We start from the raw sequence: 23,039 nt of genomic DNA, 5'->3' as shown, positions 1-23,039 counted from the left end.
ATAGACATAGGTTTTATTTACAAGTTGGTTGTAACTAATATTTTGACTTTGCAACTTGGGTTACTGCCTAGTTGAACGCGTTTAGATGGTGTTGTGGAGCAAATATGAAACTTGTAAGAGTTAGCTAAGCAAACACCTTTTTTCAATTCTATAATCTCAATGGTCCAGACTCCAGATAAAACTATATTTGTATAGAGTTTTTAGTTGTCCTACACAAATTGAACTCTCTTGCTATCTAATAATATCTCCTTCTAATTAAAATAAAATTGATAACAATATTTCTGGACATAAACCTCAATACAAATGGGTAACTACGACAATCTCAAATTTGGACATTGACCTTCGGCGATTGGGACCTATATAATGAATCCAAGATATGTTAGTGTGTTTGTATCAACGTACTTGTTTAAACGGTGGTGATATTATAATCAATGCATGCTGGTTTACATATACATGACAAATATAATTAGTAACGTTACATTATATTATATTTATGGGATTTCGTCGACATCGTACGGTATGTTTCGTCTAGGTTCGTAAGTCCTTATTAAGTCGGTACAATGAATTGAAAATGAAACACAATGACAAGTCCATAAAAATTGAAAACATTATATTATCCACAGAGAGAGAGAGAGAGGTGTCCCCTTCAGATTGACTTATTTTTTAACTAGTATGACCCTATATTCTAAATATGAACGTAAACTAATATATTTGTATGTATTACGCAAACATCATTCATTATTAGTTTCTTATCAACCAAGAGAAAGAATTCAATGAGGTAGGTCGCTTGAATGCTGTCCAACCAAGTTGAGATTTAGATAGGAATGTTTAAGCCTTCTCCTTGATCTTTACGCTAGGATCAAATGCTAATATCATAATATCCTAATAAACAACTGAAAATATATATATATATATATATATATATTATAATGTCGGGCCGAAATCATAATATAGTCGTCACGAAACATATAGATCAACCCATTCACACACTACGACGTATACACATACTTATTTAAAATTAACTCATAAACATGCATGCATCAGAGCATCAATCAATAAAAGAATATAAATTAAATGAAGACATCAGCTATCCTAAAATAGTAAAATTCGTCGAATTTTATTTATTTCTTTTTTTTTAACAGCATTCGTCAAAAAATATGTTTATATATATCATAAATTATGTTTCTAAACTTTTTCAACTGTGTTATTTATTTATTTTATATTTTAAAAACTGTTATTTTTTACATTATTAGATTATTATAGTGGTACATAAAATATTATATGTATAAGAACATGCATTGACATAAAACAGACTAACTAGTAACTAAGCCCACACAATCTGAGCTTATTTGATCTAAAATCAGCCCATTACGAATGCTTGATTGGTTGATTAAAACAACACAATTTTAAAAGTACGGATTCTATGCTCTCCCAGCCTTCGGATTATAAGCGACCAATGATTATGAACCGTTCGATAGAGAATCCGATACGACCAGGATATGTTTTTCCTAGTTTTTCCAGTCATTTACTATTTTATTTATTCTCTCTCGAGACTCTTTCTAAAAAAACGTCAACCCCTCTCTCTTCATTAGGCCTTCCTCCGGACGAAGAATTTGATAAAAGAAATATGTCTAATCCTCAAGAAGAAGACAAGAAGCCCGGAGACCAAGAACATCAAATCATTCTCAAGGTCAAGAGCCAGGTTTTTGTAACTCTGTTATCTTTCTTCTTTGTTTTGTATTTTTGTATTTCTTGTTATGTTGTTGGTGCTTAGTTGGTGATACTAGACAGTTTCTTTCGAAAACTTTGAGAACACTCTTCTGCAAACTGTGATCATAATTTGAAGTGAGAATCATAAATCTTTTTTTTTATTGATTGGTGATACTCATAGGATGGAGATGAAGACTTATTCAGAATCAGAAAAGCACTCGGCTGAAAAAAATCATGTATGCTTACTGCGACCGCCGAGGTTTGAAACTGGACGCATTCGCTTTCGTGTTTGATGGGGCTCGTATCCGTGGTGAGGAGACTCCACATGAGGCAGATCACTCTCTTTTATCTTTTCCCTTTTACAATTTATATGCTTTTCAAAAAAGTTATCATTTTCTAAGCCAAGAATCTCTAATTTCATAGCTTGATATGGAAGATGGAGGTGAGATCGACGCGTGCCGAACGATGAGTGGTGGTCTACGAGCAGATCAACGTCAGTGGTCTTGTATGGTTTTCGATCATAATCGGCTATAGTAAAAACTTGGCAAGCTTTATTATATTTTGAGGAAACTACATACCCTACTGGTCATTTTTGTCTATGTATGTCATGAAGTCATTGGATCCTATAATATTAATTAATGCGTTCGTTATGGAAGACTTAAGAAGTAGCTTACGGAATTTACAACGGAAGAATTCCAGTTACTCAAAAATATATATATATATATATATATATATATTTTTTTATTTAGTAATTAATAAAGAATTGACAGGTGTAGGATTATTTTAAGTAACGTTTCTTCAGTAAGGAATTTGAGAACCGTTATTCTTGCTTCTCTCTCTTTTATATTATTTTATTATTTTTTAATAAAAAAATTTTGTATGAGTAACTGGGTGAGTAATAAATGGTCTTATAGCTAGCCTTTATACTAAAAGTAAGTTTTGCTTAGTATATGGTATTTGGCTTAATAAGAACGCTTCCTTCTTATTTTTCAAGCTAAGCCGTTTACTCAATCTGAACCTCAACAATGGCGTTATTTTCTTATTCTTCTTTTGATCATGGTATGTTGTATTTACGTTCGGAGCTTCTGGACGTACAGTACGATGCATTCAACAATCAACAACTTAGACTTTTCATGGTTCCCCAAAGATTAAACGTTTCTGGCGGAGAGTAGTTGTTTCATTGATTTCTTTAACCCGTTGCACTAGAATCCTTAAAAGAGAAGAAAATCTTAGACTTGATAAGGTCACACATCTCCACATCTACAGTTAGATTTTTTTTTCATTTGGGGTTCAATTTCCTTTTTAAAATTAGATATCTTCCCACAAATGGGTTCAAACTTTACCAATAAGTGACGAGCCCATAAGCCCATTCTGAATGCTGAGAATTGGAGTTTTTACCTAAAGGATTCTACGCTCTCTTCTAGCCGTCAGATGATAGAGGATCAATGATTATGAACCGTTGGATAGACACAACAAAGAATCCGATGCGACCAAAGTCTCTCTAGTGGTTTCAGTCTTTTTATTCTCTGCCGAAGTCTCTCTTTCTCTCGTTCTCTAACCCTCAATTCTGCAATCCCGCGAATCTCTCTTTAGGGCTTCGTCTATATCGCAGATCGGACTTTTTGTTTTTGTTGTTCCCATCGCCGAACCTTATATAATTGGATAAAGAGGTAAGATGTCTGCTACTCCTGAAGAAGACAAGAAGCCCGACCAAGGAGCTCACATCAATCTCAAAGTCAAGGGACAGGTTTTGTGTTCTCTCTCTCTCTCTCTCTCTCTCTCGCTTTCTGTTTCTTGCATTATTGTGACGATTCGTTGTCTGGCTCATAAGTTCTGTGTGTGATTAGGGTTATTATAGCTTCTGATTGCTTTCAATTCTAGGGTTTGAGGTTTGTCTGCGTTATCCCCAGGGTAAGCTTGTGTATGTTTGTTTGTATATGTAGTGATTACTGTGTAGTTGGCTTAAACAATTGAAATTTTGAAGCAAACAAAACATATTTGAGAATTGTGAATTGTGTTTTTGTCATCATTGTAGCAAGACTTGTATGTATGTGTGTGGTGTGTGTGTGAGAGAGACATAGTGATTATCTACGAGTGAGTAGTTGTTGTGTTGTGTCTAAAGCTTAGCAAATTATGACTATTGTTGTTGATATGGAAGTTGTCCTGTTGTGATCTTTGTTACTCTATTTGAGTATCATTGTTAGGCCCTTTTGGTTGTTGGTTCTTGGTTAGTTAAGAATTATTTGGAATACTCTTATTGAAGTAACTAATCATTGATGTTTTATTTTGTGATACTTAGGATGGTAATGAAGTCTTCTTTAGGATTAAGAGAAGCACTCAGCTCAAAAAGCTCATGAATGCTTACTGTGACCGTCAATCTGTTGATTTCAACTCAATTGCTTTCTTGTTTGATGGCCGTCGTCTTCGTGCAGAGCAGACTCCAGATGAGGTCAAATCACTCTCTGTTCCCCCCTTTTTACCATTTTCGTTTTTTTTCAGGATTGTATAGTTTCCTTAACCGAGAATTTTCTGATCATACAGCTTGATATGGAAGATGGAGATGAGATTGATGCAATGCTTCATCAGACCGGCGGTGGTGCAAACGGCCTGAATCTATTCTGCTTTTAGTGGTCTTTTATGGTTTTCCATAGAGATTGTGTGATATTAATGGTTTTCTTGAATCGGCTTTAGATTAAATTTGGCAGGCTTTGTTTCACTTTCGACCAGAAACTTTCTTTATCGGTCAAAGTCTTATGTGAATCTTGAACTTATTGGATCTTAAAATATTAATGGGCTTGTTTATGGATTCTTTGTGGCGGTTTTGACCTAAACTAAACGCAAGTAGCCGACAAAGGTGTTGGTCAAACTTGCTCCCCACGTTTGCGTGGTTCCCAAGCTTCTAACAAGTATATAAGAAACGCTTCTGTTTCATTATTTGACAAGCTCCGGTTTTTTTTTCTCCGTACCCTAATATATTCATGGCTGTATCTTCTTTGTCGTGGTCGGAGTTTTTACCGCAGCTTCTAGACGCTGTATTCTACAGCCTAAACTATGCCAGATACTTTCAAACCTGTGCCAGCGTCTGTTATTCTTGGAGAGATTCTTCTTCTGCCGTATACAGTCGCAAGTTTGATTCTTTTCTCTTTGTTTCCCATGTCTCTTCGGACGAAGATATTCTATTCTCCGACCAGTTTGGGGTTTTGTCTCCGGGATATTTGGGATTCTCAGAGAATAAACAAATATGGGTTTGTAGCGGCACGCAAGCATTTTTGTTGACTGTCAATGCTTCTTACCCGTTTGAGGTTCATTTAAGAAAACCATTTACCAACAGCGTTACTTCTCTGCCACCTTTGATATCTTTCGTGGATGTTCAGCAGTTGATTCAGTCTAGTGATGTTAAAATGGGCTACTCGAGCCCGTTTAGGCCCTGCCTGTTTAGACCCTGCCCCTTTAATGGAATACCCACTTAAATCCGTTTAAATTTGATACCCGTTTATCTAGAACCCGTTTTAATTACTTAGCCCCGTGTATGCCCGTTAGACCCGTTTACATTATATATGTTTTTTTTTTTTTTGAGAAGATTGTTTCTCCTCCACCTCTTTCACGTCTCGGTGTTTCTCCTCCACCTCCTTCACCAAACCCAAATATGAAAAACACAACGTTACACAAACCTAGATATCAAAAACTCAATAACCCACAAATCCAATTCCACAAACGAATTAACACAAAAAGGATTTGCTCATTTCTCCCCTAACACAAAAATGAATTGCTTCCACGGATTCGCAAAAACCATAACGTATAAACCAAAAGCAATAATATAATAAACGAACACATTAGAGAACCAAGCTTTCTTACCATTTGGAGTCAACTACGAATGGATCAGAATAAACTTTCTTAGATTGCAAAGAGGAGAAATTCTTAATCGTCCATGTGATCTTGGAAGACTTAACTTGGAAGAGGAAGTGATGACGGCAAAAAAATTAACAGATCAAAACCCTAAACAAAAACTACGTCGTTTGGAGGAAAATAAAACGAGAACATATAATAAACGGGTAACCCGTTTAATTTTGATCGAACCCGCTAAGCCCGCGGATCTAAACGGGTTAACCCGTTTAAACCCCTTTATTTTTATACTGTAGCTAAATGGGTAACGGGCTGAAATTTTTATACAGAGCCCGTTTAGGCCCGCGGGCTCTGAGCCCGTTTTAACATCACTAATTCAGTCCCAAGCAACCTTTCTAGACTCTGAAGCTCTTAAGCACTTTGTAAAAAATGATAGGAAGCTCTTAAGCACTTTCTACAACAATGATAGGAAGCAAGAAAACTCGTTCATCCTCTAATAAACTTGGTGAAGAGACTGCTAGCTTCCTATCTATCTTTCTTACCTTTCAACGAAGCAAGAAAACTCGTTCATCGAGACTGCAAAAACCTATTTTGTTCACACCTATCTAATCACCATTTTTACTAACCAATCTTCCAAATCTTGAAACACTGGCCACAAAATATAACCAAACCAATAGATTTGATTTCGCAGAAAACGAGAGCAAACATACACAAGGATCCAGTGTATACAAAAACATAAGAGGCACCAAATACACTGATGATACCAATATTTCTTATCAAGCCTCTAGGACTAGTTTTCTTTATGACTTCCTTCTGGATATCTAAACCGAGATCTTAAAACTTAAAGGAGCCTAAGCAGATCTTATCCAAGTGATCGTAGCAGAACTCACCATTCTTGGAAAAAGCACTCAAGACATGTTGGATGAATCTGCTGCAGGGCTGGAATGACTAACAACGAGTGGTGGGCGCAAAGCTTTGTGTTTGGCTTCTGCTTCTTTACGAGCATTGTACATCTCTTCTGTTTCAACAACAACCATCCTCTTAACCTGCATAGAGAAATCAAACATTTTTATCCATACAAGAGGAACATACCAAATGAGAAATTGATTAAAAAAAAACCATAAAGAGAGAGAGAGAGAGAGAGAGAGAGAGAGAGAGAGAACCTGTTGAATCATTCCCCTAATGGATGAAGTGTTTGAGTGCAAAACAGTACGATGGCATCTACGAAGTCCCATAGCTTCAAGTGTTCGCCTGTGGAGCTTCCTAGTTCCAGGGAGACCTCTCACTAGAGTAATGTATAAGCTCTGGCTCCATTCAACGGGCACTTGTGCTTTAAAAGCTCTAAAACCACTCATCCTTTTTTTGTTATCTCCTTAATCACTCAAACACTCTGTAAAAACCATAGCAAAAATCACAAACACATTCACCAAAGACACATTAGCAAAATCATAACTCTAGTCATGAGGATGTAGATCAAAACCAATCAATATAAACACATAAAACACACCATTACTAAGATGAATCCGGAATCAAAAAACAAGGATACAGATACTGAATCAATACGAATTGAAGAAACCTAATCAGATCGATCATTTTCAGGAGAAGAGAAAGAAGTTGCATAACGCGAGATATAAAATGAGGCAATCAGAGAATTGGGAATTTGAAATCGAAAATGGAGGGTTTCTCGAGTACCTTTGGAGCGACAAGTCCGGTGAAAGAGATCGTCCGAGGAGTAACACTCAGAAGACGGCGAACAGAGCTTCGGAAAAATCTTTGAGATTTCGCGTTTTTGGCCAAAGGGTTTTTAGGCTTTTTGGCATTACAATGGCTAAACGACAGCGTTTTTTTTTTTTTTTTTTTTTTTTTTTTCTGATATCGCTTCTTCGTTTGGGCTTTATTTGGCCCATTAATGAGATATACAAATGTTTTAGATGTTTATTAAATGTTTAGCCAAATTTCATCACTAGTGTTAATTTCAAGTTTAAGTAATGTTTAGACTTAAAAATATATTACTTTATTCAAAAATTAATAATTAGTTATATATTATTTGATCACAAATAATAATAATTCCGTGCATATCAAATACTAATATACAAATAAAAAGAGTCGCTCTTGCAAAATTAACATATTTTAATCGTATGATACAACAATAAAGTTCGGTTGCTTGTTAGTATTGGGGTTGATCAATTTTCAATAGTATACTAATGATGGACTATCAATAAATTGATCAAAGTAAAATTTAGCATAACATGCAGATACTATTAGTCAACAACAAAAATAAAAAAGAAACGCAACATTCTTCTATACACACGTTACAGATTACACTTCAATATTACACATATATACGATAATGTTCTAATTATCTAATAATATACGATATTAACGAGTATATGCTTATTCACATTAAAACCAAAAAAAAAAAAGTATAGTATATGCTTTTATATTCCCTTAGCCGTATTGATAGGCAAACCATCGTTATCATCATCATTTCCCTTCTTGTAATTGTCTTTCTTCTCTTGAAACGCCTTTCTCACCTTCTTCATCTTCGCCTCATCAGAATCACCGGAGACGTTTACTGCCGCCGCAGCTCCGTCGTAAGCCTTTTTCACTGTTTGGCTAGCAACACCTTGTCTTGTGAACTCCTCCGCCGTCGAAGGAGCTCTTCCTTCTTCCCTCCCTCCACTCGCACTTCCTCTCTACATATAAAGAATATATACACCTCCACAATATATAATCTATATGTATAGTAGTATAGTTAATTCATGCAAACGTAGGATCTGATCAGAATATACCTTAAGATAAAAAGAGTAAATACATGATTTTATATTAGGCTTGGAGATCGATTTTGGGTTCACACAATTTCTCAACATTATTTTCTTTAGAGAGAGAGAGAGGGCTCCTTTTACATTAAAATTAAAACTTTAGAAGAATATTAGATTTTAAACCATATAGATGAAGTTATCCTCATCAGTTATGACTTCTGATGTCTCATCAACGGAGTTATGATTATGATGCCACGTTTGTGTGATGTGCGTCGTATAGTCCGAATTAAATGACGTGTTTCCAAGTGTTAGTGACGCCATGGATTGTTAAATCCAACAGAGGAAGATTTTTCTTCTTTTCATCTTTACAAATATTTCATACATATAAGTTTTCGTGATAGAGTTGACAAAAATCATTGTAGTATTTCGAAAACGCACATTTGAATGTGGTTGAGTGATGTGATCTTGTCTGTCATGCATGGAAACTCTTAAATTTTATAGTGTTTATTTTTTTTCTTTTTTTTTTTCTTGTTAAATATATGTTTGGTTTGGATACTTTTTTCATGTTAAATATACGTATATACTGAAAGAAAAAAATAAACATTTTTACATTGCTACAGCAAAGCAGTTCTTAAACAATTCTATGACGATTATTCTTTATATTGTAGATTCTTCTTATTAACAATTTGATGAGATAGTGCCAATTATTATATTAAAATTTTAGATGTGTTTAATTCTTACAATCGGTAGAGAGTGCACATAAAATAAGAGATCAATGATTAATGAGATGATTAAAAGCAAGATCGCAACAACAATAATTTGCGGTAGAATTGTGTAGATAGTCAATAAATTGTTCACAACGCCCTCCGCCTTTAAGCCTACATTGTTGATGGCACTCTGGTATGCTCTTACATCCCAACTTACAACGGGCTGGATCAGCGTAGTTAACTACTTCTCCTATATAGTTCATAAACAAATTCACCAACATTTTTTTTTTTTTTTAAGGGCCAATTTGTGATATTTTAAATTGTAAACATTAACACATTTGGTTTTTGCTTTGGTGATTTAGTCTAAACCAATAAAAGGGTTCTCAAATTTTGAAGATTATTTTAAGAACAAATTTTGTAAAAAAAAATACAATATATGAACATGTGTTACCAGTAATCCGAGGAATGATGATGAGAGCAAACATCATCAGCCAAAGTAATCGGTGAGATGAAAACATTTGGGTTGTCGTTAGCTGATTTTTTTTTCCTGGAAGATTCAATATCTCTTTTCTTAGAATATATCTTTAAGTCTCACTAGAAAGCAAAGCCTATAAAAAATAAATTGAAAATTATTGTTAAAAATAAATATAGCATAAGAGGAACATATATCTAGGTATCTACTTTACTAAAAACAATATATTATAAATATCTATAATTGTTATACCTTTTGTCTTTGTAGTATATATTAATACTTAATGAAATGATTTGCGGTGTTCTTGTGTGTACATTTATATAGACTTACATGTATATATATGTATATTCATCTATGTATTCAAAATCATCCACTTTATTTAATGAGATGTTGACCAAAAAAATAATTTAATGAGATTTCCATAACACAAAATTATCTTCATATAGTTTATTTGGGTAGATTATAATTTTAGTCAAAAGGTTTAATTATTTTATATTTGCCATTAGAGAATAATTTTAGCCAAAAGCTTTATGTATTTGGATTCGAATACATATTCTTCCATATAATTTTAGTCAAAAGGTATTTCTAATAATTTAACGGGTTACAGAATTAACAAATATTATTTTGTTTAATTTTATTTGTTTAGATAATGATTTTAGTCAATTGTTTCATTAATTTATTTGATTGCCATTACTATTGTGTTTCATATTAAAAAAACAACCGAATCTTTTTTAGTCAATAATTTTTTTAATATTAAATAAAATAAAATCAAAAGAGCAAACTACTTTAAGAAAAAGACAAAAAACGAAAGATCTATCTACTACTTCTCAGAACGCACTTGATCATGAATCCAAGAAGGCCTCTAAGTGCCAAATAAGATTGAAGCTTACCATCTCATTTAAACACTTTGCGCAATAGCTTTAGCCACTTTATTTGTTGATGCTGCAACTGAATGATAATCCCATGAGACTAAAATATTAAGTTTGGCATGAATCTCTCTCAGGATAGCAAAATACCTTAGCTAATCCTTGAGATTATTAAAAGCATCCATAGTTGTAGCATGGTTCATTACAAGCTCCACCTTGTCAATATGTAAGTTGCATAAAGCTTCCAATGTCCATAAAAAACATGGCAAAACACTCTTCATATGGGAATCTACTCGTGTAAATGCTTCTCTAGCATGAAACATAACTTGTCTGGTTTCGTCCCTTGCAATCCATTCTCCACCAGTCATAGACGAGCTGTTAATCCATGACGAAGCAATATTACATTTAGCCACCCCCACTGCTGGTTTCTGCCACATTGTCTTTGTCAATATGTCTCTGCGTTGCCACGTCATCTCCAACGAAGCGTCGAGTTGAATCTCCTTCCATTAAGCTGAATCATTTAAAGATGTCAGTACCACATCTCGTACATCAGCTCTCTTACCCTGAAAAACAACATTGTTTCTGAATTTCCAAATGCCCACAATAACCATGGAATAACGAGGCGTATCTCAGCATGTATATTATTATTTTGAATTAGTAGCATTAGGTGTTCCCAATTCTTTCCAACATCTGTAGAAGAGAAACCATTACTAGGTGCGGGAACGTTAGCCACCTCAAAGGCTTGACAAGCCATAGGACAATAAAACAAAGTATGAAAAACAATTTCATCCCGGAGACCACATACTTAACAATTTCGGTCCACCAATACACCCCTCGAGGCAAGACGATCCGACACCACTAATGCACCAGATAGCATTCACCATAAGAAAGTTTTGATTTTTGGAACGATTACCTTAGCTTTCAAAGCATTTGTCACTGCCATGGTAGGAGGTTGCTCTTCAAAAGCCACTGATTGCATCATCACAAACCGATACTCACTTTTTACTGAATACGATCCCGACTTGGTGTGAGACCAGATAAAGCTTTACCAAGATCCATGGCTGTAGGCATAGCTAGAATTTGTTTTGCATCAGAAGGTGAGAATAGTCATTGACCTAGTTAACATTCCACCGACAGCTTCCATACACCATCAAATCTACAGCCCGCAAATTCACATCAAAGAATGTTTGCATTCTATATAGAGCTCTTGAACTGTCATCAAAGATCCATTTATCTATCCAAACACTCCTATCATGCTCATTTCCAACTGTCCACAATAGGTCTTTTACCAATACCACAATCCAGAATTGACTTCTTGATGAAATATCGACTTTTATAGAGCCGGGCCACAAGCGGCCCTGGGTTGTGAAGCATGCACCACACCTGTTTAGCTAACAAGGCTTGTTTAAAATTGCCTAAATATTTTAAACGCATACCGTCTTCTGATTTTGGTTGACACAGTTTTTTCCACGCGACCCAAGCTATTTTTCTTTTGCCTTCTCAATTACTCCACTAGAATTCTGTCATGGCACTTGTAATCTTTCTACAAAGGCTTTTGTTAATCTAAAACATAACATAACATACACGTAAAAGGTCATAGCAAAAGATTTCAGAAGGACTTCTTTTCCACCAAGTGATAAAGATTTTGCATACCATTTAGTTTAGTTTTAAATGATTGGCCCGTTTAGTTTTATGCACTTTGCAAATTTGCGTCAACCTTATTAACAAAACCGAAAAGAACTATTGAATCTTCCAGAAAAAAAAAAGTAATACAAAGATATATCTCACTCCATCTTACACCTCTACCTAAAAAATCATCTACTATTTTACCCTCTCTCGTACTTCCTAAAGAGATGAAAAGTTATTTTCCCTTTGATCTAGGGTTTTCATGCGTTTTTTTTTGTGTGTGTAAAATTCTGTGTTTTGGATATGTATTTGTTTGATCAGGCTTTACCTAACTAGAAAAACGTCGATTATCCAACCTTCAAGCTTGTCATTGTTGGTGATGGATGCAAAGGAAAAACAACTTTCGTCAAGAGGCATCTTACGGGAGAATTTGAGAAAAAGTATGAACGTAAGTGTTCATAGTGTTTTTCAAAAAAAAAAAAGTGTTCATAGTGTCTTTCATGCATGGAAACTCTCGAATTTTATAGTGTTTTTTTTATGTTTTTTGTTAAATGTTTGGTTTTGATACTTTCTTCAGGATTTTATATTGTATAGATTCTTGTTAATAATAATTTGATGAGATAATGTCAATTACTATATTATAATTTATATGTTTTTAATTCTTACAATCGATCGAGAGTACACATAAAATAAGAGGTCAATCATTCATGATCGGACTAGAGATGGGAGAATTAAAAGAAATATTGCAGCAACAATATTCTTCGAGGCCTGAATGTTTATAGCTAATATATCGTCGACAACGCCCTCCGCCTTTAAGCTTACATTTTTGATTGCACTCTGGTGTGCTTTTACATCCCAACTTACATCGGTCCAGATCAACGTAGTCAACTACTTGTCCTATATAGTTCATAAACAAATTCACCAAGAATTTTTTTTTAAGGGCCAACTTATAATATTTTAAGTTGTAAGCATTAACACATTTGGTTTTTGCTTTTGGTGATTTAGTCTCAACCAATAAAAGATTCTCAATTTTTGAAGATTATTTTAAGAACAAATTTTGTAAAAAAAAAACAAAAAGATATGTAAAAGAAATGTTTTACCAGTAATCATAGGAATGATGATGAGAAGAGAAAACACCATCAGCGAAAGTAGCCGGTGGGATGAAAACATTTTGGTATTAGCTATTTTTTTGTGGAAGATTTAATAGCTCTTTTCTTACAATATATCTAGTCTCACTAGACAGCAAAATCTATTAAAAAATAAATTCAAAATTATTGTTAAAAAATAAATTTAGTATACGAGGAACGTATATCTAGGTATCAATTTCACTAAAAACAATTATAAATATTTATAATCGATATACCTTTTGTCTTTGTAATATATTAATATTTAAAGAGAATGATTTGTGGTGGTCTTGTGTGTACCTTTATATAGACTTACATGTATATATATATATATATATATATATATATATATATATATATCCATCTATGTATTCAAAATTTTCCATATTATTTAATGAGATTTTCATAACACAAAATATATTTATAGTTTATTTGGTTAGATAATAATTTTAGTCAACAGGTTTAGTTATTATCTATTTGCCATTAGATAATAATTTCAGTCAAAAGGTTTATTTCTTATTTATTTGCCATTTGAAAACTGTATTCTTCCATATATGTGTAATGAGATTACCTGATTTTCAATTTTTTTTTGTATTTTGTTTAACAATTTTTTTTTGTCTGATAGAATCAGATGAAAGGTCCAGTTTAAACAAAAGGAAAAAAACAAAAAAAGAACCAAACACCAAAAACACTTAAAGACGCCTCACCCTTCACTTGATCATGAAGCCAAGAATGTCCTACAAGTGAGAGATAGGAATGAAATCTACCATCTCTTTGCGTTGTATCCTCTGGTCGATTGAGGCTTTAGTGATCCTTGAGGTGCCTAAAGTGGAAATTGTCATGATAATTCTTGGGGTGAGGCGTCTTAACTGTTTTTGGTGTTTTGGGTTTTTTTTTGTTTTTGTTTTTGTTTAAAATGGACCTTTCATTTAATTCTATAGACGACAAAAAAACATCAAAATACCATATGCTTTTTTCTTTATTTTTTTTGAGAGAAGAAAAAAATACAAAAACTTAATTATTACTTAATCTATATATACATTTTTGAAGACATTTATAAAATAAATCCTCAAGTTGGCACTTATTTACAGTCATGCCATTGACATTAAATAATTAATTTAATAAATAAATTAACTCTACTTATATTTGATTTTTTATAGAAACTAATTGTTTTAAAAGGTAACAAACATAATTGTAAATGTATACAAATTTTATTTCCTTATTTTATAAGAAGGTGGGTGAAAAGGTATTGATCTTTAAAAATTTGAAAAAATGATTTGATAAATCTATATATACATTTTTGAAGACATTTATAAAATAAATCCTCAAGTTGGCACTTATTTACAGTCATGCCATTGACATTAAATAATTAATTTAATAAATAAATTAACTCTATTTATATTTGATTTTTTATAGAAACTAATTGTTTTAAAAGGTAACAAACATAATTGTAAATGTATACAAATTTTATTTCCTTATTTTATAAGAAGGTGGGTGAAAAGGTATTGATCTTTAAAAATTTGAAAAAATGATTTGATAAAAAGTGATTTTTAGCCTTACATACTATATTTTATTTTCACGGGTTTCGTATGATGAGTTTTTGCGGATTAAAAATCTTTGAACATGTTGCGTGATCCGCGCGGGTTTGGACTATAGAACCAACACTAAAACTATTAGTTTATTTCATATACTATAGATTTATAGTCATAGTTTGGAAAATTAACTTATAAATTATTTTAGTATATATGAACTACAAAATATTACACATACTCCAACATATTCTTAATATTCCAAAAAAAAAAAAATTGTATACACATAAAAATATACACTAACATATACCATATAAGCATATACCTCTGTTTAATTATAGAAAATAAAACTAAGTGTTTTAAAATTTTATATTCTATCTAATAACAAATTTAATGTAATTTTATATTCTATCTAATAACAAATTTTATATTCTATCTAATAACAAATTTAATGAAAACTAAATATATTAAAAATATTATTTAAAATACATTAATTTATAATTTAGTCACGCGGTGTACCGCTGGTGAAAACCTAGTTTTTATATTGAAGTTTTGTAAGGGTTTTAAAACTTGCTTACTTTTAGGAAGGCACCTTGTATGTGATCATCTAGAAAGGTGTCAATTTTTTCATCGGTTTACGTTTATCGCTAGAAATGTGTCACATTATGAAGATGACGAAGTTCTACTGTTAAACGAAGAGGAAAAGACTATTCATGAGTTAGGAAGAATCAATCGAACTGATCAAAAACCATTTTAAGAAGCATGATGAGCGTAATTTATATATATATATATATATATATCTATATTACATACTAAGATGTAGAATTTTGTTACACTTATATAATCTAGTTGATACATCGTAATCATTGCAAACAACATCGATCATCTTCTTATTGTTCCTACATCATCGGTTTTGTCGATGTCATAACATCATCGGAACGCTTGTCCTCCTCAAAATCTCCAATCGGTAAACCGACCTTGTACCGGTATCCACGAGCACAATACCAGAAATAAACCAGATTAAACATACCCAAAACCGCAATCAGATAGTAGAAGTAATCCAATTTCCCCGCGTTGAGATTCTTGTTCAGCCAATCCGGACGATCATGCCCTCCGGAGAACTTATGAACGATAGTCACCAGAACACTACTAAGGTAGCTCGAACCAGCAAAGGATAAAAAGAAGAGAGAGTTAGCAATGCTTCTCATGTGCTCCGGGAACTGACTGTTGAAGAACTCTAATTGTCCGATGGCATTAAAAGCTTCGCATAGTCCCATCAGAATAAGCTGCGGAGAGAGCCAAAACACTGACATTGGAGTCATACCTGTTGGATCTCCAGCACTGATGGAGCGTCTGCGTCTCATGCGCTCCACGATACCCGCAACGATCATAGAAAAGATCGCGAAAACGATACCTGTCCCTATACGTTGGAGGAGTGTGATTCCGGATTTATGGCCGGTGATTCGCCTCATGAACGGGACAAAAACACGGTCGTAAAAGGGAAGAAAGACGCAGATTGTGAGAAGAGATATGACAGAGAGTGAACCAGCCGGAATCTCGAAATTAGGACCCAAGTGTCGATCCATTTTTAAAGCTTGAGAGACAGTGAAAGTGGCTTCTGTTGTCATGGCCGCGAGTGAGATTATTCCGGCCGACCAGACAGGAACGATTCGGATCAAACATTTCACTTCTTCCACTTCTTGGACGCTACATAACCGCCACTTGTCTGCCGGAGCTCCCTCTGGTGTTAGGTCGCCTTCTGATATCACGGCCGCTTTGTCAAGAAACCTAATTTGAAAACAAATCATGTAGTCAGTGTCGTCTCAAGTAACAAAGACGGCTCTTGAATTAAATAAGTGGAAAAAAAAAATACATATTATAAAGTACCTGAATTGGTTACTGCGGTGTAACTTGGATAACACGCTAGATTTGACGGATGGGTCGTAGTAGGTCACAGTGCCGTCATCTTCTGCCGGAACTTTCAGCTTTCGCTTCTTACGAGCTGCCACGACAACTTGAGCAATCCCAGAGAATATACTCCCTTCAGGTTTAACGTAGATATAACGTTTCATTCCGGCAAAAAACATAACCACCGCAAGAGCCATGAGTCCGGTAGGGATACTAAATCCGATAATCCAACTGAATTGGTCCTGGATATACACAACTACGGTCTTTGTAATTAGCAGTGCTATAGTAAAAGTCATGTAATACCAGTTGAAGAAACTGGCCACTCCTTTAACCCCTTCCTCAGTTCGTTGGTCAAACTGATCAACCCCAAAAGGGATGCTACAAGGTCGTATCCCTCCACTCCCTATGGAGAGGAAACAGAGACCCAATATCAAAACTCCGAACTGGAGCTTGTTCGGACCGGCGCAACTGAGTGGGTCCTTGCTGTTGCATGATGCTGGATGGAGTTGAGGAAGCGATGCTGTGAGTGTAATTGTTATTAGTCCCTGCATATTGTCATCAATGTTATTATAATTAGTCATCATTCATTTTGAAACCGACTCTTCGTTAGTATTGTGATTATATAATTTGAAGTTGAATTTGATACTTATTAGTTAATATTGACAAAGGCGAACAATACTGTGGGATAGACTGAAGTTGTGATTAAATGCAAACAGGTACAATTATCATAAAGTTTACAATAGAGTCTTTATTAGGTTTGACTTCATATGATTAAAAAGGTAAGGTAACTTTCATTAGCTGAACTGACAAAAGACGTGTAGTATCTAATATCTTCGCCACACACACAAACAACACATAAATTGAGTGATAAGCATCTCCAGCGGTACTATTTTGTTGGGTATCTAAATATTAAAGAAAAAAAAAATGAATAATTTGAAAAAGAATTAGATACGGGTTCTCCTTTGAGAACTTTTCAGAAACGTATCTACCACTTGACACTATGTAAATGGTTAAATTCTTATTTTTTAATTTTAATTTTAATTTAAATAAATAACTGATTTGTTATAATATAATTATATGTATAGATTATGATCCTCATACCATCTCTTAATGCTGGAGATGTTCTAATATAATAAGTTTCTAATTAGAGTTGTTATGTTTTATTTTTTGTTGGACGCAACTATTCGAACAGTAGACGCTAAAGCACTGACCCATGCTGGCACCACTAGGCCGCGAATAGTTGCATATTTGATGTATTTATGAGCCAATAAAGTTAGTATTACTACGTACGTAAGTGTGCATCTGTAGACACACATTAGATTAAAGTTCAATCAATTAAAGGGATAAATCTTATACGTACGAGTAGAGTGGCGAATGAGGCGAAAGCGATGGTCTTGAAGCGGCCGACGTAAGTGTCTGCGATGAACGCTCCGACGAGAGGAGTGAGATTAGTGAAACCATACCAAATGTTAATGACATTTGAAGCGTCGACTTGTTCTAAGTGGAACACTTTGGTTAGATAAACCATAAAGTTTGCCAACAACCCTATCGTTCCCAGTCTCTCCAGTGTCTCATTACCTGTTTCGACACATTTTCTTAGAACTTCTTATAAATAAAAAAAATCGTCCATATTTTTCATATTGAATGATGTTTTTACTTAATACAGCAATTATGAGAACTACTATCAAAAGTTTTTTTTTTTTCTTGACCGCAATAAAAAGTTTTATAGTCATCCTTTATTTAAAGATTAATCAGAGGAAACCAATAATATTTTTAAGTCAAAAAATGCAAAACAAAAAATTAGATAAAATATCACTTAAAACTTTTTTAAAGATGCAAATTTCTCCCGTTTCCGTTATAAAAGTAGCAGATGGACGAGTGTCAAACGAATTGGACGAAGGTTACAAGAATAGAAATATGATTTAAAAAATTAATGATGCTTCGTAAAAGAACAAGATATATATATTTTTGATAGAATCCTTCTTTTCCTGATCGGGTTGAAAAGATTTAGGCAAAACGAGAATCATGAAAAGGTCAAGGGGTTGGTCAACTAAAACGTAAATTATGTTTATACGAATAAAATACCTAAAATGAACGATATGGCTCTCCATCCTCCAGGCTTTTTCTCAACCTTCTCGCCATCCAAAACAGTTCCCGGCGAACTTTTCTGATTGGACGGATCAACGACATCCAACTCCAACGGTGATGATTTGGAGAAACTACCGGACGGTTGTGGCAAAGAACCGTCTTCTTTTCTATCCTCCAAAACCATCTCTAAGATGTTACTACACTCGGAATATATATACTCACTTCGATTTTGGGGTGGATTTAATGTTGTGAAATCAATCAATGTAACCCCATGAAATGATTGATAATTGCAGAGAGTGGGCACAACATATATACACACACTTTCTCTCTGTACGTTAGAAGTTCTTTTGGGTGTAGTGAATTATTTGTGGAAGTAAGTATATATATAAGGAAGTGGTAGATATTATTAAAATATACCACATTGGTTGGGATTAGTTTCCTTTGAGTAGTATATATGTGATTCTGGCTATCCTTATCTCTTGAACTAGTTTTTGGGATTAGTTAGACCATATTTGTAATAGAATCCATTAGTGTATTAGATATTTTTGAAAAGTAATCAGAGAAATAAGCAGTTTTTGTTAAAAATTTGAAAATAGACACTTTTTAGCTTTTGTGGGATATATAATTTGTGAGAGAGCATAAGAGAAAAACAAATAGAAAGACCAATATATTCATGACCATGTGTCATAAATAGAGAGTTTTATTTGTGATCGCAATTTTAAAGGAAATGAGATATGAAATATGTCAAAAAAAAAAAAAAGTGTGGGATCTAATTTTGAGGTATTTGATCAAAAATTTAATGTTTCATAGTACTATAAACTTTTAAAAATAGGGTTTAATTTTAAAATTAAACCTTAAACTCTAGATGCTAAAACTCTATCCCACAAAATTTTACTTTGAGTGTAAAATAAAGAACTCAAACACAAAAAAAAATTCCGGCAAAAACATTTTTGACATATTTTCCTGCCAAAAAAATTCTCGCAAAAAAAAACTTCAGTAATATATTTACACTAACGAAAACAAAACAAATAGTAACGTAACAACAATACAAACTATATAAACTTAGATGATTTGTAAAGTACAAAAAATATATCACAAAATAAAATTACACTAATATATTTTCTATAACAAGTAATTGGAGAAAAAAAAACATAGCATAAAGTAGAGTTAAACCAATTATACGATTAAATTTACTCTACTTAATGTAACTCAGATTTTTAACATCAAATATATTTCAAAATGTATAGAATAATATCCCGCATCATCACGCCGGTGTAACCTAGTGTTTTTAAATTTAAGAAACTAATTGGTCTGGTTTTTTTTTTTTTGTCTAATTGAGATAGTTCATGGATTGTCTTAAACCCCAACCGGCCAACCCGGATAACAAATTTGGTTCGCGGTTAAGTCCGATTTAAAACAGTCAACGTATTGTCCGTTGACTAAAACATCGTCCTCTTTGATGATTTTTTTTAACTAATCAAACCTCTCTAGGGTTCTTCTTGTACTATCGGTGTCTGTAACTGTAACATTGCCTTGCCGTGATGGAGTCGAACGGTGGAGATTCGTCGGAAATCGTCCGGGAACTGAAAGAGTTAAAGCTCAAGAAGGCCGAACTAGAGCAACGTATATTGACCCTCGAGGCAAAGCTCCAGGATACGGCGGCGGTTGAACGATGCGACGCCGTTTCTAATGGTTTTTGTTATCCAACGGCGCCGGAGCTTGAACACGGGTTGTCTCCGGATCAGATTTACCGCTATAGTCGCCAACTATTACTTCCTTCTTTTGCTGTTGAAGGTACTCAAATACAAACTCTTTTTCACGTTCTTGTTTCTGATTTGAATCATTCTGTGCTAAGTGATGATGGAGCTGAAAGATGAAAACTTTTGTATTGGGTTTCTTTTGTAATCCTTTGAATTGGTTTGATTACATGGGTGAAGTTTACTGATGTAATGAGAAATTTGATTGCTTTTGTTTAGTAACTACTCTGAACTCTTATAAAATGCATTTGTTTGAATTCTTGGATTGGTTATTGATTCTTCCGTTCTGTTCTATGTTTGTGTGTGTGTTTTGATTATAGGGCAGTCAAATCTTTTGAAGTCTTCGGTATTAGTTATTGGAGCTGGAGGACTGGGTTCACCTGCCTTATTGTATCTTGCAGCATGTGGTGTTGGTATGGTTACAAGACTCTTACCTCCAAATTTATTTACATATAGTCTCTGTATGTATTTCTTTTACTTGAAACTATTGGTTCTCCCTTTGATTATGATGTTCTGGTCATCTCTTCGATCGTGTTCATTTAGGTCGTTTGGGTATTATCGATCATGATGTTGTAGAGCTCAACAATATGCATAGGCAGGTACGACTTGGACAAAATCTGCTGTGGCAACTCTTTCTTTTTTCTTGGCTCTAAATCGAATACTGTATGTGGTTGGGGGCTGAACCAAAGATACTACTTTTGGCTGATTTAACTCTCTTTTGATTTGTTTATTATCCAGATTATACACACAGAAGCATTCATTGGTCATCCCAAAGTGAAATCTGCTGCTGCTGCTTGTCGCTCGTAAGTCAAACTCCCTGTAGAAATTTATGGACACCTCTTCTCTTTTAGTCTAATAAAAAGTTCCTTTGTCCTTTATTTTCAGAATAAATTCGACGATCCAAATTGATGAATATGTGGAAGCTCTTCGCACATCCAATGCTTTGGAAATCCTCAGCCAGTATCCTTAGATATGTTTTGTTAAAATGTCATCTTTCTGCATCTCTATTAGTGTCATCAAAGTAAAGCATTGAATGACTATTGTTCCCATTAACTGCTTAAATTAGATATGATATCATAGTAGATGCGACCGATAATCCTCCAAGCCGTTACATGATCAGCGATTGTTGTGTCCTGTTAGGGAAGGTGAGTCATCTTCTGAACTCTGTCTATACTAAAATTATGGTGATACCTGAGTACTTTAATTACAAACTACCATCCATAATGATGTCTATGTTTATTCGTTGTCAGTTATATAGATGCCGGTATTGACGTAACCTTTGTATTTTGTATACAGCCTTTGGTGTCAGGTGCTGCACTTGGGATGGACGGGCAGGTATGTGATATGACAATCAACATTATTGTGTTTCTCCTTATAGATGTTAAGCCCATACATTAAACATTTACTGTTATTTAAATTTTTGTATTCAAGCTTACGGTCTATAATCACAACGGAGGCCCGTGCTACCGGTGTCTTTTTCCCACTCCTCCACCTTCCACAGCGTGCCAAAGATGTTCTGATAGTGGAGTTCTTGGAGTAGGTACGCTTTTTTTTCTTTTCTATTGCAAGCAAATCTCAACCAATTGCTTCATCTTTTGAATGATCTTTTCCACTTTATTTTTTCTCAGTTCCGGGTGTTATCGGTTGTTTACAAGCGTTAGAGACAATTAAACTCGCGAGCATGGTAGGCGACCCACTCACTGAACGGATGCTTCTTTTTGATGCATTATCAGCAAGGATCCGCATTGTAAAGCTTACTGATTCCCTTTCTGTTCATCATTACCCTTACTTGAGTTTCCATCTGTATAAACTGATAGAATACTGTTTGCTTAGGTCAAGATCAGAGGCAGGTCCTCCCAATGCACAGTTTGTGGAGACAATTCATCTTTTGATAAGCAAAAGTTCAAAGATTTTGACTATGAGGACTTCACCCAATTTCCTTTATTTGCGGTACTATTCTCCTTTTTTTTTTTTCATTTTCTCGAATCCGATAGTTGTTTTCAGCAAGAGTCTTATTTAGAAAGTTTACCTGCATCGGTTTGAAACACAGGGCCCGTTGAACCTGCTTCCTGCAGAATCAAGAATTAGTAGCAAGGAGTTCAAAGAAATCCTTCAAAAGAAGGAACGCCATATACTTCTCGATGTTCGACCTTCTCATCACTATAAGATTGTCTCTCTCCCGGAATCACTCAACATCCCTCTTGCAAACTTAGATGCTCGGTTAAACGAGCTTACTTCAGCTCTTAAAGAAAAGGAAGATGGTCATGTTAAAACTGGATCTTGCACAAATCCTAGTGTCTACGTTGTTTGCAGACGCGGGAATGATTCACAGAGAGCTGTTCAGTATCTTCGTGATTCGGGTTTCAGTTCAGCTAAGGATATAATTGGAGGACTGGAAGCTTGGGCAGCCGATGTCAACCCCAACTTTCCCACTTATTAGAGTGAAGCTTTATGAACCAACTTGATAAAATCCATAGCTCAAAATGTCTGAAGTAGAAGCATGTATTGTTTAGTTATGTCATGTAACGATACTTTATCAAATCCCATGTTGAAAGATGTTATGATACCTTGTACCATTGTATGATTCTATTATGTGAAACAAAGAGTGACTGATTCAATTATGTGAAACAACAAGTGAGTGATTCAA

General features: G+C 34.2%; 6 protein-coding genes, 2 long non-coding RNA genes and 2 pseudogenes across 9 annotated transcripts; 4 read left to right on the top strand and 6 right to left on the bottom strand.

The window, feature by feature from the left end:
• The first annotated feature begins 1,453 nt into the window (after positions 1-1,453).
• LOC104761541 (small ubiquitin-related modifier 3-like) lies at positions 1,454-2,367 on the top strand (annotated as a pseudogene). Its single transcript, XR_015588765.1, has 3 exons — positions 1,454-1,702; positions 1,892-2,040; positions 2,134-2,367. The product of XR_015588765.1 is annotated as a small ubiquitin-related modifier 3-like (transcript).
• A 769-nt stretch (positions 2,368-3,136) lies between these two features.
• Positions 3,137-4,518, top strand: LOC104761540 (small ubiquitin-related modifier 2). Its single transcript, XM_010484636.3, has 3 exons — positions 3,137-3,457; positions 4,010-4,159; positions 4,252-4,518. The coding sequence occupies exons 1-3, from the start codon at positions 3,386-3,388 to the stop codon at positions 4,336-4,338; spliced, it is 309 nt and encodes a 102-aa protein (XP_010482938.1). The 5' UTR covers positions 3,137-3,385; the 3' UTR covers positions 4,339-4,518.
• Positions 4,519-4,688: 170 nt separating this feature from the next.
• LOC147923011 (putative F-box protein At5g55150 pseudogene) lies at positions 4,689-5,180 on the top strand (annotated as a pseudogene).
• Positions 5,181-6,215: 1,035 nt separating this feature from the next.
• LOC104761539 (uncharacterized) lies at positions 6,216-7,383 on the bottom strand. The gene is made up of 3 exons (XM_010484635.3): positions 7,246-7,383; positions 6,717-6,943; positions 6,216-6,599 (listed from the first exon to the last, which is right to left on the bottom strand). Exons 2-3 carry the CDS (start codon positions 6,906-6,908, stop codon positions 6,462-6,464), a joined length of 330 nt encoding a protein of 109 aa, XP_010482937.1. The 5' UTR covers positions 6,909-6,943; positions 7,246-7,383; the 3' UTR covers positions 6,216-6,461.
• A 448-nt stretch (positions 7,384-7,831) lies between these two features.
• Positions 7,832-8,490, bottom strand: LOC104761538 (uncharacterized). The gene is made up of 2 exons (XM_010484634.3): positions 8,346-8,490; positions 7,832-8,249 (listed from the first exon to the last, which is right to left on the bottom strand). The coding sequence occupies exons 1-2, from the start codon at positions 8,421-8,423 to the stop codon at positions 7,992-7,994; spliced, it is 336 nt and encodes a 111-aa protein (XP_010482936.1). The 5' UTR covers positions 8,424-8,490; the 3' UTR covers positions 7,832-7,991.
• Positions 8,491-9,007: 517 nt separating this feature from the next.
• Positions 9,008-9,801, bottom strand: LOC147923010 (uncharacterized). The gene is made up of 3 exons (XR_015588152.1): positions 9,747-9,801; positions 9,474-9,630; positions 9,008-9,272 (listed from the first exon to the last, which is right to left on the bottom strand). It is a non-coding gene; the product is annotated as an uncharacterized LOC147923010 (long non-coding RNA).
• A 714-nt stretch (positions 9,802-10,515) lies between these two features.
• On the bottom strand, positions 10,516-11,114 carry LOC147923009 (uncharacterized). Its single transcript, XM_087497867.1, has 2 exons — positions 10,923-11,114; positions 10,516-10,860 (listed from the first exon to the last, which is right to left on the bottom strand). Exons 1-2 carry the CDS (start codon positions 11,112-11,114, stop codon positions 10,516-10,518), a joined length of 537 nt encoding a protein of 178 aa, XP_087353993.1.
• Positions 11,115-12,597: 1,483 nt separating this feature from the next.
• On the bottom strand, positions 12,598-13,434 carry LOC147923008 (uncharacterized). Its single transcript, XR_015589437.1, has 3 exons — positions 13,350-13,434; positions 13,087-13,235; positions 12,598-12,883 (listed from the first exon to the last, which is right to left on the bottom strand). It is a non-coding gene; the product is annotated as an uncharacterized LOC147923008 (long non-coding RNA).
• Positions 13,435-15,377: 1,943 nt separating this feature from the next.
• On the bottom strand, positions 15,378-18,987 carry LOC104761535 (protein NRT1/ PTR FAMILY 2.13-like). Its single transcript, XM_010484633.3, has 4 exons — positions 18,633-18,987; positions 17,908-18,125; positions 16,527-17,092; positions 15,378-16,427 (listed from the first exon to the last, which is right to left on the bottom strand). The coding sequence occupies exons 1-4, from the start codon at positions 18,817-18,819 to the stop codon at positions 15,539-15,541; spliced, it is 1,860 nt and encodes a 619-aa protein (XP_010482935.1). The 5' UTR covers positions 18,820-18,987; the 3' UTR covers positions 15,378-15,538.
• Positions 18,988-20,053: 1,066 nt separating this feature from the next.
• On the top strand, positions 20,054-23,020 carry LOC104761534 (adenylyltransferase and sulfurtransferase MOCS3). The gene is made up of 11 exons (XM_010484632.3): positions 20,054-20,429; positions 20,713-20,805; positions 20,936-20,991; positions 21,131-21,195; positions 21,278-21,352; positions 21,459-21,537; positions 21,689-21,727; positions 21,824-21,932; positions 22,021-22,139; positions 22,226-22,342; positions 22,443-23,020. The coding sequence occupies exons 1-11, from the start codon at positions 20,177-20,179 to the stop codon at positions 22,830-22,832; spliced, it is 1,395 nt and encodes a 464-aa protein (XP_010482934.1). The 5' UTR covers positions 20,054-20,176; the 3' UTR covers positions 22,833-23,020.
• The last annotated feature ends 19 nt before the right edge of the window (positions 23,021-23,039 follow it).

Source organism: Camelina sativa, chromosome 18 (genome assembly GCF_030686135.1).
Source record: "Camelina sativa cultivar CO46 ecotype springtype chromosome 18, ASM3068613v1".
Taxonomy (NCBI): domain Eukaryota; kingdom Viridiplantae; phylum Streptophyta; class Magnoliopsida; order Brassicales; family Brassicaceae; genus Camelina; species Camelina sativa.
This window is presented reverse-complemented; position numbering and strand designations above follow the sequence as displayed.